Genomic DNA, 16,135 nt, shown 5'->3' with positions numbered 1-16,135 from the left:
CTATTCTCTGAGACAGTTCTTGGGTAGAGAACTCCCACTAAGAAAGAAAATGAGAGCTTCCTGCTAATCACTAGGATGCCTGTAATCTCCAGCTGCCAAACAAATACTGGTACAGCAGTGAGTCAAAAACTAGCAAACTTACTCACTCTCTCTCTCTTTCTTTCACTCCATCTCTCTGTCTCTCACTCTCTCTCTGCCACCCTTTTGTTTGTTATGACTAAATCTTGCAGCAACAGGGAGAACAAAAATAAACATACATATCTTTTACTTATAAATCATATTTTTTAAGTCTCTTCCCCCCAGCCCCCATGAATAATTGCATCACATTGCTGGCTGAGTACAAAGCACAAGTAACTGCCTCTGTTTTCCATTCCATCAAAGTCACAACAGACACAAGCGGCTTTATGAAAAAAATAAAAGGGGCGCCATGCATGGGGAACCTAAATGTGTCTGCTCCATCACCTGAGGGAAATGTCATTCTTTATTAAACAGCTTAGCTAACCCTTTTCTGCTGGAGTCTAAGGTCGTGCTTACCACAGACCTTCATTAACAGTGAGGACTTTCTGGAGACCTGGTAATTGCAGTTCATACTGTTCTGATCACTAAGTGCTTGGTTTGTATTTAGATCACAAGTATTCACACTAAAGCACAGTCATTTTTTGTTGTGATCATACAGGCACATTGAAATACGTGCTTTACTGTGTATTCTGTAATATAAATGTTACAGGCCTGGTATAAATAAGGTCTTTAATTTTTTAGGGTAATGTTTGGCGCAGACAAATCAACCTTTTTTTTGGTTCAGTTCATTTTGACAGGTGTGAATACTCCAGCCGTACTCCGATGTGCATTAGACAACTGAACAATCATTGCAGATCTGCTTCCAAACAAGCCAAATAAAATAAACCAAATAAACTTATTCTTAAAATACCCCCACACCAAACGAGGGAATACAACATGCTTTCGTCTTCTAGCAGTCAGCTAACAGCAGCACATTTTATCACTTGACTCTTGACACTCATATTATTCTTCCAGCACAAGCTGCTGCTAATAATGATAGACAACCAATACAAGAATGGCAAGGCAATGTATTTGAGAATACATTTTGACACAAAGACCGCTGAATGTATTTTTGTTTGGCAGTGCTAGGCATTGGCAGCCTGACTGGTTAAATTCAATTCATTTTGATCTGTCTTTTAGCTCTAATGGAGGTAAATGTGAACATAACTGAGTGCATGTATACCTGTCAAATATATAATATCTATGAACACTCGTTTGTAATTTGATGTGCTTTGACTATTACAATGCATAATGAACCAAAGCACATCAAAATGTCACAGAATTTAAAACTGACAATTTGACTTTAGCAAACAAACTAGGTTCGTAACACTTTAATCTGTCTCGCCAGCAGATCATTTATGAACAGAATTTATGAATTTCTCAGACACAAAGAAGCCCATTGAACCGACAGGGATTTCACACCAGGGTCCCTTGTGTTCTTTCTCTAGATCAGCAACAGAGCAACCCCAATACATTTACATAACTGCATATATGGCTCCTTGCAAGCTTAATCATATCAGAGCCAATAAGGGTTAAGAGTCAGTGGGCTCAGCTGAAGGGGAGGAGTGTACAGAAAAGACAGTGGTCCCTGATTGGCCAGCCAGTAGTCCCAGAGGACTGTGGTCCACAGATGCCAGCCCTGGCTATTTCCTAGAACTGGTCCCCTGAGACCTTCCATATACAACCAGTCTATTTCAGTCTAAGACAAGTATTCTCGAATGACCAAGAGCATCCTTCAGACAAGACAGACAAATGTACATGATGACCACGGGCCTAATCAAACAAACTGGACCATACTGTGATTACAGCGTGAGACAATTATGATAATTTGGTGCTTTCTAGGCAAAAGCTAGATGTGGCATTCTGGGCAGTAGGTTTGTTGAGTCAACTTCACATCTGTATAGTGCTTCTATTTTTAATGAACTCAGACTCAGCATATAATCAGTTGTGATTATAACATATATAATAGACAACACAAAAACCAGTCAATCCTTCAGTGAAAACACTAGCATCTGACTATGATGCTATGGTATTGATCTCAACAGTGTGAAGTGACTGACCTCAATAGTGGCCCTGAGGACATGCAAGCATTGCACCAAATGGGGTTGGTTACTATGCCTCCACCTTCCACTTGCAATAATGTATCACCTTTTATTTAAAATGAAACATGACACATTACTGCATTTCATTTAAAATTAAACTATGGTTTCATCTGTTGTTTGCAAACCAGCGGTCATGATCCAATCAAATCACTATTGACCTTCATCTGATCAAAGCCCATGGCCATGTCAACATAATGTAATGTAAGGTCATTACATTAAGCAACTGATGTGATTAGGCTATTTTTATATCATCGAGCACAGCAGTACTGGGTCTTAGGATGGTTTTATGAACAGGATAGTAAGGGTCTCGTATAACACAAAGCAACTCACAAAGCTTCTTCTTTGGAACTGTGAGTTAATAACACAAGAGCTGAGGGATTTGACTGACAACAAGTGTGTGCCGTAAGCCATCTCCAACAGCACTTCCATGTCTGCTAAAGTTCCCCAGTCGAGACTTCTCCGCCTCGGCACAGCGAGCCGAGGAGAGGCTGTCAAACAATAGCTCAGCCAGAGAGGTTCTCTGATCAACACACATACACACGACGCAGACCAAGAAATCCCTCTTATACACAGGGAGAGCATCTGTGTTTATTGCCTCTAATGCTCCGGAATGCTCTGCAAAAATAACTTGAGCACTCAAGGCAATGGAAGATGCTTGGAGAAGAAATGAAATGAGATGTCAAGAAGAACAAATGTTTGCTGTGTTTGACTTAGTGTTGCACTGATAACGATAACGTATTGGCGCCGAAACTAACACCTAGTACTGGTATTAGCGATGGGAATACTGCTTCCTATGACTGATACAATGAAGCTATTTCCGACAGGCACATGCACTGTTGAGTGACGTGTGCATGTGCGCCAGTAGACAGAACTTAAGAACACAATGGCGGTGTAGGTTGACAAGAGGCAGTAAAAAATGCTCATGTCAAAACTTGTAGCACAAGTATTTTCTGGGAAGGCAGTGGTAGTGGGGGACATACAAGCTTGAATTCTTTCTAAAGTATTCCAGTTCTCCAAAAATAATCCAGTTAACAATGTTCAAACAGTGGAAAACAGACTAACAGCAGCCACTTACCTGAATGGCTGAGCTTCTTTCAGTAATCACTCATCTCCTGCTGTGTAGTCAGTTACAGTCTGAGTTGTTAGAATGTTAGTCCAGGTTGTTATTGAGGGGGCGAACATCAGAGAGACATTGATGGTCTCCTGGAGTAATGATAGCCTTTAGGTTTGTTTTAACCTTTGGCATAGCAGCCGACTAAACGAGTTTGTGGTATGACCAGATCAGACACAGCAGTGTCACTGCTGAACTGAGAAAAATATTCAGCCAACAGTATCCTGTGACCACTGAAGAAGGACTAGACAATGACTAACACAAACTGTGCAGTAACAGATGAGCTATTGCCTCTGACTTAACATCTACAGAGTGGGCCAAAAAGGTAGGAGTGTCTAAACAAAACTAACTCTCTGTGTGTTTTGTTTGCCAAGCTGAACAACTGCCCATCCTGTGCGGTCTGATGCTGTTGCTTCATCTGCCTTGATCGGGTGCACACTGCTCACTTGTCTCCTGGACCAGTCTGACCACCATGGAGCTTCCTGCTGTACAACACTGTACAAACTTCACCTGCATGAACTGAACCTCCTGATGATGCTGCTGCTGCACATACTCAAACTATTCAATCATAGCCATTATTTCAGCTGCTTTTCCTTTTCTGTATTTTAATATTTTATACTATTGTTAAAACCTTATTCTCCATTCATATACCTCTTGTGTTTTTGTTTTGCTCTCCGGTGTTGGGTTTCCCTTTTGAGTCTTGGTTCCTCTTAAGGTTTCTTCCTCTTGCTCTTATGGAGTTTTTCCAAGCCACTGTCGCCACTGGCTTGCTCATGCTCATGCTCAAATTGTGCAAAATAAACTAAACTAAAAAACTAAAACAGTGAGTGGACACAGCATTTAAATCTCCTGCAGCACTGCTGTGTATGATCCAGTTGTACCAGCATAACACAAACTTAACACACCACCACCACGTCAGTGTCAAGGCAGCGCTGTGGTGGTCCTGACCATTGAACAATAGGGTAAAAAAGGGCTAACAAAGTATGCAGAGCAACAGATGGATTTCAGTCAAGCTGGGCATGTTTTTTGGTGATTTTACCTGAATATAATGTAAGCTATATTGGTTTAGAGTTAGTATCAGTATTGGTACATCCTGAGTTTGACTGATTAGGCTGAAACTGAAAAATAAAAGAGATCTGGTTAATGGCAATGTTTCTAGTTTTTCAAAACAATAACCTGACTTGTTTTTTTCTTTGGTTCTCAGGCCTCTCTTCTCTCTCATTTTTCTTATTTTCACCGTTCCAAAGTATCCAATCATCCAGTAGTGTATAGGCATGCAAATAAAACTCTAACCTCACCTGCCTTAAGGTGGATAACAAATTAAAAACAAAACACCCACAAACATTAAAACGATCGCCGTTGCCAGGCTGGTTGTCTAGAGCAGAAATAGGTTGGCAACCCTTTATAATCTCAAAATTGGGCAAGAAGCACTATTCCCATTCTACTGCAGCAAGGGGATAATCAAGAATGAAATCTCCAGGTGAGGCACATGTATGTGTATGTTTGGTCCCTGTTTTAACTAGCCTGGCAGAACTAAATTTGACCCAAAGTGAACAGTAACAAATACAGGACAGAATATACTTTCTAAATTGTCACTCTGAATGAAATATATCTGGTAAAATTACCAAAAATGTAATGTTAATTAAATATTTATTATTAAGATATTTATTGAACTGGCTAAGCATTTAAGTTGCTATCTGCTAGCTAATCTAGTCTGGCTAAGCGTAATCAGGTCAGCTAATCACAATTTTCCACTATCACTCTTAAAAAATATGGTTCTTCAAGGGTTCTTTAGCAAAGAAAATGGTTTTATATAAAACCATGAACACACAAAGAACACTTTGCATGATTAAAGGGGTCTTTGCATTGTGAAAGGGCTCGTCTGGTTGATGGAGAATGTGCTGTAGATGGTTCTACATAGGACCTTTTTGAAAAGGGTTCTATATAGCACCAAAAAGAGTTCTTCTACTGTGTCAAAGTTGACATTGTAATGACATTGTGTTCTTCTATTGTTACGATGTCAGAAGATGGAAAAATGGAACCCTTTTCAAAAAGGTTCTACCATCTACAGCACATTCCCAATCAACCTGACGAACCCTTTCACAATACAAGGAACCCTTTAATCATACAAAGGGTTCTTTGTGTGTTCATGGTTCTATATTGAATTTTTTTTGTTAAAGATCCCTTAAAGAACCACCACTTTTCAGTGTGTACTTGATTAGTGTGTACATTGCACTACTGATCCCAGCCTCCATGTTTGTTTTTTTCTTTTGCTATCTTATACCTTAACTCTTTGTATCTCTCTCTCTAACCTTTTGGCTGCTTGATCCATTCTTAGCCCCAAGTTCTCACTGTTGCTGACACAGCTCGAGTGCATCCGGCGGGAAGAATGACCTGCCCTATCCTTTTTCATTAACCCAATCCCCCTCACCTCGCTGCACTCCCATCCCATTAACACACTACACGCACTAACATGACCTTCAAGAGCGACCATGAAAGAGTTAAGCCTCACATAACAGCTCTCTGCTTGTATCCAACTGCAGAGTTCTACAGTAACCTCTCTACAAGAGATCGTCATTGTTTTTAACTCTTTTTGGTATTTAAACATCCACATTTTTAAATGAATTGTATTTGTAATTTGAATACCCCAACAGTTGTTATAAATAAAAAAACATAGACATGGATGGTTTAACATTGGTTTTTTTGAGTGTAGCTAGCATAAGAGGTGATGTGTACCTGATCATTTGACCACTGATTGATTTATCTTTACGTTTTAGGTATATGCAATTTAACGCCCTTAGCTGAATAAATAACCTGGACTTGCATATCTTATGCTGTGTTTATGACCAAGCAGGAACTGGGAAATTTCGTACCCTCAAGAAGGAAAAATCTATTTGAACGTCTGAGTTTTTCAAGAGCTTCTAGTTCTCCAAGTTGCTTTTCAGTGAAGTCCATTTATAGCGTCCTTTAATCTTTTTAAACTATTGACTTTTTTGTTTATCATAAGCTATTTCGGTGTGGCACAGCTAAATATGGAGGAATACTTGGAATTGTAAGTTTATATCCTTCTGTGTTAGATCTTCTATCAAACTGCTTTTATGTAATTTTTTGGTGCAATAGTCATGATGAATTGCCATAGCTCACATCCACTTTTAAAATAAAGGACACATTTAACCAAACAACACTTTAATTCACATGTAAAGAGTTTTATACACAATGCAGAAGCCAAACAAGTACTAGCTTGCTGCGAACGCACACTTTTCCAAGTCACAAACAGATAAATTGGCATGAAGGCTTACAGGAATCCAAGTTAAAAAAATGTGACAACAAATACACCTCCAGTTCAAATAAACAAAGATAACTCACCACTGCCCTCTGAAGGTGCCAATCAGAAGCCAGATCTTCTGTTGTTTCTGTCAGACCAATGATTTATTTTGTCATTTTTCCTGCTGTCCTTTATTTACACCCATTTGCCTCAACATGACAGATGAAAATGCACCTTATTAATCACATTCTGTTTGTTTGTGTATGATTGGGAAAGCTAAAACTGTGGGAAATAATTGTGGTCAGCTCAAATAATTGTGATCAGGTGATTATGTAATAACTGTGAAAGGCCTTAGCATTACACCTTACAAATTTGTAATTTTTCATTAAACATGATACGCAATATCATTTGCTTATGTCCTGACATTTTCTGATATACTCAGTAAAAATATGTTTAAAAATGGTAAGAAAATACACAATAAATGTATTTTATTTTAAGATTAGTTTGGACATCTGAATATATCCGTAATCATATATACTCCTACTCACCCACAATTGATTCGCTATGTACAATATTGTAAATATCATTTCATTATTTTTATGTATCTCTGAAAAGCATCTATGCCCCTGTTCAGAATAATCTTAAGTATTAATAACAGTGAATGTTTTAGTTGTACCTTCATTTTCTGGAAATTTCTGAAAATGCAGTGTATCGATATCATTCGTAACCCCGACCTTCTTCTTCATTCTCTCTCTATCTCTCCCTCTCTCTCTCTCTCCCCATCTGTACTCATGGGATTCTATGATGGACAGCTTGCTTCTTTTATCATGCCACCCTATACAAGCTTATCCACCTGAACCCATCAAAAAGCAAGCACTAGTCTACTCGCCTGTCCTTCTCTCTCGGTCCTTCTTTCTTGCTCTCTCTCTCTCTCTTCCCCCATAATATCCTTCTGGCAGAGAGATCAATGCCTGACACTAGTCTGATTGCACTGCTTTCATATTTCTATTATGTTCCTGCAGCCACTCCTGTGCTCTCTTAGTGCTTGGGGAAAGCCGGCACACCCTGTTCTCCCCAGGCTCAGCTGCTCATGAAGGCAGGCTCCCAGACACCAATCTGGCGTAAAAACAAAAGTAAGGCAAGGAGGGTAACCCAAACCTTTTAAGAGCTGATCAATCATGCCTGAGCAGCAGACAGAGGCGGAGAAAGCAACAGCACCAAAGGAGCTCAGGAAAACAAGCATCCAAAATAGTTGGCACTGAGAAACAACCCCCAAATTGTTCATAGTGCCCGGGGGGAGGGATTCAGACCATGGAACAAGTGCTTGGCTATTTCTGCCTCTTTTGAAAAAAACAAAAACAAAAAACAAATAGATCAGATGTAGCAGAGAATTAGAGAGTGAGGAAGAGAGCAAGAAAAAAACATTTAGCTGGGAGCGTTTAATTGCATTACTACTTTAATACGTTGGCCACGTGAGAGTGGGGGTGGGGTTGGAAATTGGAGCTGGCTGGCCGGCAGAGGCCTTCTCCTTCTCTTGGCAAAGATGCAGATCTTATTGATGCGAGGACCTACAGGAGTATCTGTGCCCATCATTATCCTTAGCACTCAACCAGGTCGGACGAGAAAAAATGGAGGGTAGCTATGTTTCCTACCTAATGTTGTGACAAAAGTGTAGAATTTATAACAAATGAAAGAGATTCCATTGGATTTTATATAATTAAGTCATAAGGAAAGCTGTGCCTGACAAACTCACCCCAGCCCTACCTTAAGGGATTGCAATTTTTAATACAAGTTGGCACTTGATTTTATAATCATCCAGCCATACTAATGTTTCCCTTTTAAAGGCCAACTTAAAACCGTCTTTACATCAACAGAGAGGTGGGCGATATCATGATACTTCAAGAAATTTTCCCAATACACAATATGGCACAATATTTATTTTTTCAGACACCTGATCAGTTGGAACAAAGAAAAAAGAACCAGTACTGCTACATTTTTTTTAATCCTATCAAAAATAATAATTTTGCTCTCTTTAAAATGAAAAACGCAGTTGGTCAGTGTTCTACTAGTAGTAATGATATCCACAATATGTTCAGAAAAGTATATTGTATTGTAGTGTGACATAATTTATCATGATAATGACATATATTGTCATATTGCCCGGTCCTACATCAACATCAAATTAACATGTACTAAATGACAATTGCTTCTAGATTGCTCAGAGTATCTTATCCTCTTCACTATCAAAAACAGCAGTGTAAACAAACCATTTCAATGTTTGTACAAGTTACTGGAAGCAATTTATCTAGCTCTATCAAACATGTAAAGACATTCTCCAGGCTTTCCATTCATGTGACAATAGTTTGCTACTCTAAAATCAGTGTGTACTATTAATATTTGATTAGAGTCAGAAAATAACAGTCTGACTAAGCTATGCGCCATGTAAACACTGTATTCCAGCTGTGCGTGAGGGACAGTGGAATAGATGCAATATACCCCTTTTTTATGAAGGAGCGTTATGGTATCCATGACTCTACTGTTATCCCCTTATTACACCCTAAGGATCATTATTCAGTAATGGAAAACAATGTAAATTGGCTGAGTTATTCTTAAGCTACAGGAGTGAGGAAAGAAAGCCTGGACTCAGCGGTGGCTCCTGAGCATTTTAGAGGTTAAACTAATCCGTTAGTGTACATACAGTGTTATTATCTTTGTTAGTAGGTTTATCAAGGCCTGTGTATCAAAGAAACCTTTTTATTCCGCATGATCGCTTTAAAAACTAAATACTGCAATCAAGACCACCCACACATTTGTCGCAAACTCATTTCAACAGAAATATTAGACTAAACAGTTCAGGATACTAGCCATATTTGATTATTGTGTGCAGTTTGTTTCAAGGCAGTTTTGTTGGGCACAAGTATGGTTGGCACGGATAAAAGGATCACTGTGATCTGGTTATGGTGAACGGATCATCATCCAATCAAGACACAGCATGTTTACATTTGGCCTTTTCATACATAGCTTCCGCAGCCAGATACTGACTGGATCTCATGCAATATTTACAATTTTGAATCAGTCTGGTGTGGCGCCTGAGCAGAGTAGGCAGAGCCTATAAATGCAATGTGGTGTTTAATGCATTATAATGCTTTATTAAACATTTTGCAATCACAGCACAGGCCTTTTAAGCTAAAAAGAAAGAAAAGATAGCAAGTTATGTACATTAGCAGCTCCAATTCGAGCACAGTTGAAAGGAAAACATGGGATAAAATCACAACCAGGAGCGGTGAGAGAATTGCGTACTGTCCTTCACAAGCAGCAAATGGCTTTTCAACTTTTGTGAACATAAGCTGGCCTTTGAATGTACATGCAAATGCCTTGTTTAACAAGAGAGGCAATATTAAAAGTTGTGGATGAAGCGCACGTAACATTACACGACAAATGTAGCCAAGCTGAGCGTATCGTGTTTACATGCACACATAGATCCAATCACAATGCATGCTCAACAACCTTAGGATCAGAACAGCTAGACCCAAACGCATCCCAAGGCACATGTAGTGCAGCTTTATTGCTAACTAGGTTAACTACTCTAGCTGATGTTAGCTAGGTCCAGAAACAATCAAAACATATTTCTCTAACAAATAACACTGTCTATCCAAAGGACATTGCACATTGTCCACTGCGAAGAAAATACACTGTATAGAAGACACACAGTCCTCATCAGCATCCAATGTTACATGATAGTTCATTAGCTTGTCTGAAGAGGCAGCCTCAGCTATTCAACCATTCAAACATATTTTCCAGTGTATTCTTTAGCATGTCGCTATAGTTTTTGTGCAACACCAGTCCTGTCACCGAACACCAGTGCTCGGCAATTGGAGCAGTCCACCACAAACACATCTGTCCCATTTAAAAAAACTGGAAAAACCTCAGTCATCAAAAAACATGTCCAGTGAGAACCCTCCCCACCAGTGTTACATCCACATGTATGCACACACACACTGTGCACTGTGCACTGTGCACAGCTGCATTTATAAACTAGTGACCCATGAACACAATGCAAAAACTCACATCAACCATGCTCAAGAGAGACATAGTGGCATTCCACTCTGGGCAAAGCGGCCCGTCCTCTAGCCTTTTACTGTAATAGCATTTACTCACTCCCCGATACACTAGGGGGAGCACAACAAATCCTTTTGCCATTGACATTTGCAGTGTTTTCTGGCCAACATCTGAGCTTAGACACACACAGGTCACCATGGTAGACAAGGACAGGCCACGGACTCACAGCTGATGCATCCGCCAACCAAAACCTTTCGGATGCAATTACAGAGTAATTACAGTAAATTACAGCTGTTAGAATTTCATTAAAATATGCAAATCGGTATGTTAATCAAAGGCCTGCTGCAAAAGTATTTAACAACGCAATTTATTCAAGTTCATTTAAACCAAACTGATAAACAAGCTCAAAACATTACTATTACCAATAGCAGTCAAGTTTATTTATTATTCTTTTGTGAACAAGTGGGATGACTGAGGATCTACTTTATACATGAGCTTATACAAAATCACTGAGCTTGTCAACATTGCTTTGAATACACCATAATGACATGTTTGCAGCACATTTGGCTTTACAGGTGCATCCAAGCTGAGAGACAGAGAGAAGGGAATAAAGCAAGAGAATGCGTGAGGGAACACATCAATCAAATTTGAATCTAAGTCCTTGCCAGTCTGTCAAGTCCTTGCTACTGTCAGTTTGTCACTAGCAGACACTTAACACAACAGCTTTTCAAAACACTGTCTTGCTCTTTTTTTGTCTGTCTAAGTTATGTAACCATAAATCAATTGCACATAGAGTTCCCAGTTCTCCATCCATAATGCACACAATCCTGCCCACTGCATAATTCATACATATGGTAAGACTTCATTTAAAGGTTTTAAGTTAAGCCAGGGGTCATTTTCGTTCTAGAGGCACCTAACGTAGCCCTAGACATTAAACAGTACCCTAGGTGTCGCTGAAATTTATGGCACAGGCCTTGCCATTCTTTCAACCCAGTTCAGCAATCTTTCTGCCTTGGATCAACATGCAAGGAATTAAAACTGATACCAAACTGATTCCGCTTCAGTTTTCTACTCTAAAGGGTGAGTGACAACAGTTTATTTTCCACAGCAGAAACAACTACATGTGAGCAGTTCAAATGGCAGTGACTGTTAGAATGGGTGTAATCAATTTTTTATAATGTTTCAAGCCTTTTAGAACTAAAATATAAAATTTAGACCACGTGAGCAGCTTACAAGCTTGTGCTTTCGGTGTAAAACAGCAGTCACTGTATAGGAGCAGGACTTCTTATGCTGTTCAGCACCAGATGATGGAATATTAAAGGGCCTATACCAAGGAAAAACGATTTTGCTTTTTTGAAATGAGAATTTGATATAGTAGTTAACCATACAGTCCCACATAGAGAAACAAAGCAGCAAAAACAGTCCATTTTAAATCCACTTGAATTCACTGCTCTTGTAATGTCATACACAGGGCTGCACCACTATGGGAACTGCAGGAGATTGCTGATAGCCATTATCATCTGTCAATTGCCCAGCGTCTAATAAACATTCTTTACGGAGTATGCCATCAAATATGGCCTTGAAATACCAAATCTAAATATCTGTTCAATGTTGACATTTTTATGAGCAAACATCTCACAAAACCAATATGATCCCAATATCCGACATATATCCTTCTATCCCGCCTACGGCAGTTTAGCCCCGCCCATTCACGCTGAAGTTATAAAGAGTGTTTCACCTCTGAGTGCTTTTTGAATCAAGCAGTACAGAGCAGCCAATCAGATCAGAGGTCATTTACACATGTCACTCTTGAAAGCACAGTGACAAAAACAAGCCTATTTTATTCTAAAGGATAAAGAGAGGTGGAAAATGGTCATGCAAAATGACTTATGGTTGTTTTTTGGTAGATAAAACCACACAAACATTGTAAAAAAAAATTAAATACAAGAAACGTGTCCAATATGGGCCCTTTAATAATGTAATGAGAAGGCGAAAAAAACATCTGTGCCCCCGACATGATGCTGGAGTTTCAAATGTCAGAGTAGCGATTTTAGTGCCAGTAAAGACGCGGCTCAGTTAGTCTTTAAGGGAAACGCAGAGGTGTCACTGTCACACCAAAGTGTGTTGTTTTTCTGTCAACAGTCCGCTACTTCTCTCACAGAAACACACCTAGCTACGCACATAAACACGGAGCTGCCAAGTCGTTAAGTGCTTACCTTCCGTGTGACAACTCGAGGAGAGGATGGTACTCGGAGGTCTGAAGAGGTAAGGCAGGTACCGGGAGAAGCATTTCATCTTTCTTCACCGTCTGCGCATCACTCTGAGGTCCGCGGTAGCACTCTCCGGACGGAGCCGTGTGTAAGCAGAAGTGAACGGCGGCGGGGTCTAGTGGTCCGTTAGCACGGCAGCATCCCCTCTCAGGCTCGGCTCACGCCAGAAACGTGCACCCTCCGCTCGGGGCTTTCTCGACCGGGGGACACGGGCAACGGTCGCGTCACGTCGGTGTGGTTCACCATGCTGTCTCCCCTCCGCCGCCGCCAGCAGCAGGACGAAGATGTGGTCGTGTTGCAGAAGTCTGGTGGGAGGGGCTTAGGGTCGAGGGGGAAGGGCGGGAAGCGAAAGGGGGAAAGGGCGGGAAACAGTGATGGGAAGTTCTATTCAGTTTGCCGAACCGATTCTTTCGAACTCGCCCATTTACTGATAAGATTGATTCAGTCTCCCGAACCGATTCTTTCGAACTTGTTCCTTTTAGTGATGGGAAGTTTCATTCAGTTTGTGAACCGACACTTTCGATCTCCTTCCATTCAATTATGGGAGGTTTGAATCAGTTTGCGAACCGATACCTTCGAACTCCTTGCTTTTAGAAATAGGAAGTTTGGTTCCGTTCACTGAACCGGTTCTTTCCGATAGTCCGTTTTAATTGATCTTACGTCTGATTAAATAATGTACTGATTTATCAACTTTATTCCCATCTCTTTAAAATACTGTGAGTTCAGTTCAGCGAGTGAGCCTGATACTGATTAATGGATACTCAGAATGCACGAAGTGTGACAACAGAAGAGCTCACTACAGTCGAGTTGCGAGAAAATGTAAGTGAATTCGAAGTTGTTCCTAATGTTAGAGTGCGATATTTAATCGTAAGTATTGTAATCTTACGATGTTACATTGTTAAAATACATTATTAGAATTTCACAGGCGTTTATCAAGTCTTAAGCCAACAAATTGGCCTTAAAATCATCACCAGTGGGAGCACGAGGGAGGCCCGTTGGCAATGGTGGGAAGGGCGAATGGAGCCATTTCAAGAGGACTCTTAACTCCTGCTACATCAAATTAGCAGCTTTAGGTGTTTGTGTGAGAGGTTTGAGGTCATTGACAACTGTACACCTACTAAGTGAAGACATCGGCCATGCTGACACATTAAAATTACATACAGCTGATATGTAGGTTATGAGGGCACGGAGACCTCTACAGTCTGAATAATTTAAATTAAATTTCGTTTAGGCCTACCCAAACCAGGCCTGTGGGTAACTGGGGCATAGCACAGCAGGATTTCTGTCTAATGTGTATTTAAAACGAACAGGTCTCAAACAAGTCTCAGAGAAGCACCTTGATAAGAATGGGCCTACATTTTTTTTAATGGCTCACGAGAGCCAGTTTCAAATAGGCTAAAAATGTGAGCATTTTTATTATGTTGTACAGCTCGTAAGGAAATTTCCTGCTAAGCTCACAGCTTTATGGCACACTTTTTTGTGAGTGACTTGTTTGTTGCCTTGGCTCTTTATTGCATTTGAAATAAAATAAAACAAAGACCACAAAGGTAGGTACAGACTGTCAGCTTGGGTGCATCATGTAAGAATTTTTTGTCCACAGTGCTCTCATTTTTGGTGGCCAGAGGTGGTTACACAGTTGCCCTCTTAGTTGATTCTTGTCCAGCTGTATATGACTGCATATACACGGAAGACCTAAGCTGCAGGTTTGATCCTAGATGTAAAATTTGCATGTGGAGCTCACTCTGTAGTGTCTGTATTTGAGTACTAAAGGCATGACATTGGCAGTAAAGCACACCATCTTGAGTAAAAAACAAGAATAAATAAAACAGAGACATAGCCAAAGCATTTGATGTGTCAAAGTTTACTGTTGCTACATTTTTGAGCATTTTAAGCACAACCTGGCAGCCCATGAAATACCACAGTAGTGGGTGATTAAATAATAATTTCAGCCATGAAGAATAGCTGTTAAAAAGATTAAGAACACTCTATAGGATGTATCTGTATCAAAGACAATAGTAAACAGATGAATACACAGCACGACCTTACCACAAAACTATGACAAACCTTAGAAAAAGAAAGACTAGCTTACAGTTTGTTAATCGTTTAAACATAAACATTGCATAAGTACGCTGTACACTGCCTTGTTGACAAATGGGATGAAGTCTAAGCTGTACCAGATGCAGTATAAAATATCAGAAGGAACCGGTCATGATCCACCTGAAACAGCTTATGGCTTCCACTGGAAGTGACTCACTTGTCTTTATCGATGATGTGGCAGCCAACAGCAGTAGCTGGATAAATTCTGAACAGTACAGAAGCTTATTCATTTCCAAGATCCAACCAAATACCTAAAAACTGCATTTCGTTTGTTAAAAACATGACTGAAAGCAAAAACAAAAAAGCCCAAAAAGCATCATGGAATGTGACATCATGGAATCTGACATCAAATGCAAGAGATTAGCAATTAGTAACAATACAGATGTTTTTTTAGGTTTGATACAATTTTCAATTCTGAGGTAAAGATTTTTGATTTTCAGTTGTGATGCGGGATCAGACTTGGCCAAGACTCAAGGAAATGGTTTTTGTTCCATACAAATTTAATTATTTTTATTTTGGCAGAACTGTGTTTTACTTTTATGAAATACATAACAAGCGGCAGGTAAGTGCACTCACACTGTGTTTGAATTCTGCTGCTACACCTGGATAGACATGTTGTACTCTAATTATGCATGACTCGTGGTGCTAAACAGCCAGCTGCCTTTTACCCTCAACGCAGCACATTATTTGATTCATGCAGCCAACTGATGTTTTGTTTATAAATTTACATTGCCACTTTTTGTGTTACAACCGTGGCTAATAGAATAATGTTCCTTTTTAAAGGCTATTAAAAACCAGCCTACAAAATAACCATCATCCATTTTGGCTGTAAAGACATTAGATTTTTCAGTATTTTATGTGTTGATTCTACAGTGTTCTAATTATATGCTACACTGATTGGTTTGTTAGCATTTTAACAAAATTAGCCCCCAAAAATTAAATGGTTTTTAACCTGTGGACTGCTGTGGAGAGAACCATTGATAGTCTTCTTTTGTCTTTAAACCGCAAAACTTCTTTACGATAGACATTCATACAATAGACATACAGTACACATCATTTTTAGACATTTAACCAAGCCAATAATAAAAAATGCGTATAGATGTAACTGACATAGCTAGCTGACTATGTTTATATTTTCAGTGCAAATCAATGTAAAACATTTCTCTTTTTTTGA

At 39.6% G+C, this 16,135-nt stretch overlaps 1 protein-coding gene across 1 annotated transcript in view; it reads right to left on the bottom strand.

Moving 5' to 3' along the window:
* Window positions 1–13,068, bottom strand: part of ppp2r2bb (protein phosphatase 2, regulatory subunit B, beta b) — an 88,916-nt gene extending 75,848 nt beyond the window's left edge. The window contains exon 1 of the mRNA XM_036587617.1: window positions 12,811–13,068. Within this exon, the coding sequence (XP_036443510.1) occupies window positions 12,811–12,889 (79 nt within the window). The 5' untranslated portion in view covers window positions 12,890–13,068. The remainder of the gene's footprint in view (window positions 1–12,810) is intronic.
* Window positions 13,069–16,135: the final 3,067 nt, after the last annotated feature.

This window comes from Colossoma macropomum, unplaced genomic scaffold (assembly GCF_904425465.1).
Source record: "Colossoma macropomum unplaced genomic scaffold, Colossoma_macropomum, whole genome shotgun sequence".
Classification (NCBI taxonomy): Eukaryota; Metazoa; Chordata; class Actinopteri; order Characiformes; family Serrasalmidae; genus Colossoma; species Colossoma macropomum.
The sequence above is the reverse complement of the archived record's forward strand: the minus strand, read 5'-3'. Positions and strand labels throughout refer to the sequence as shown.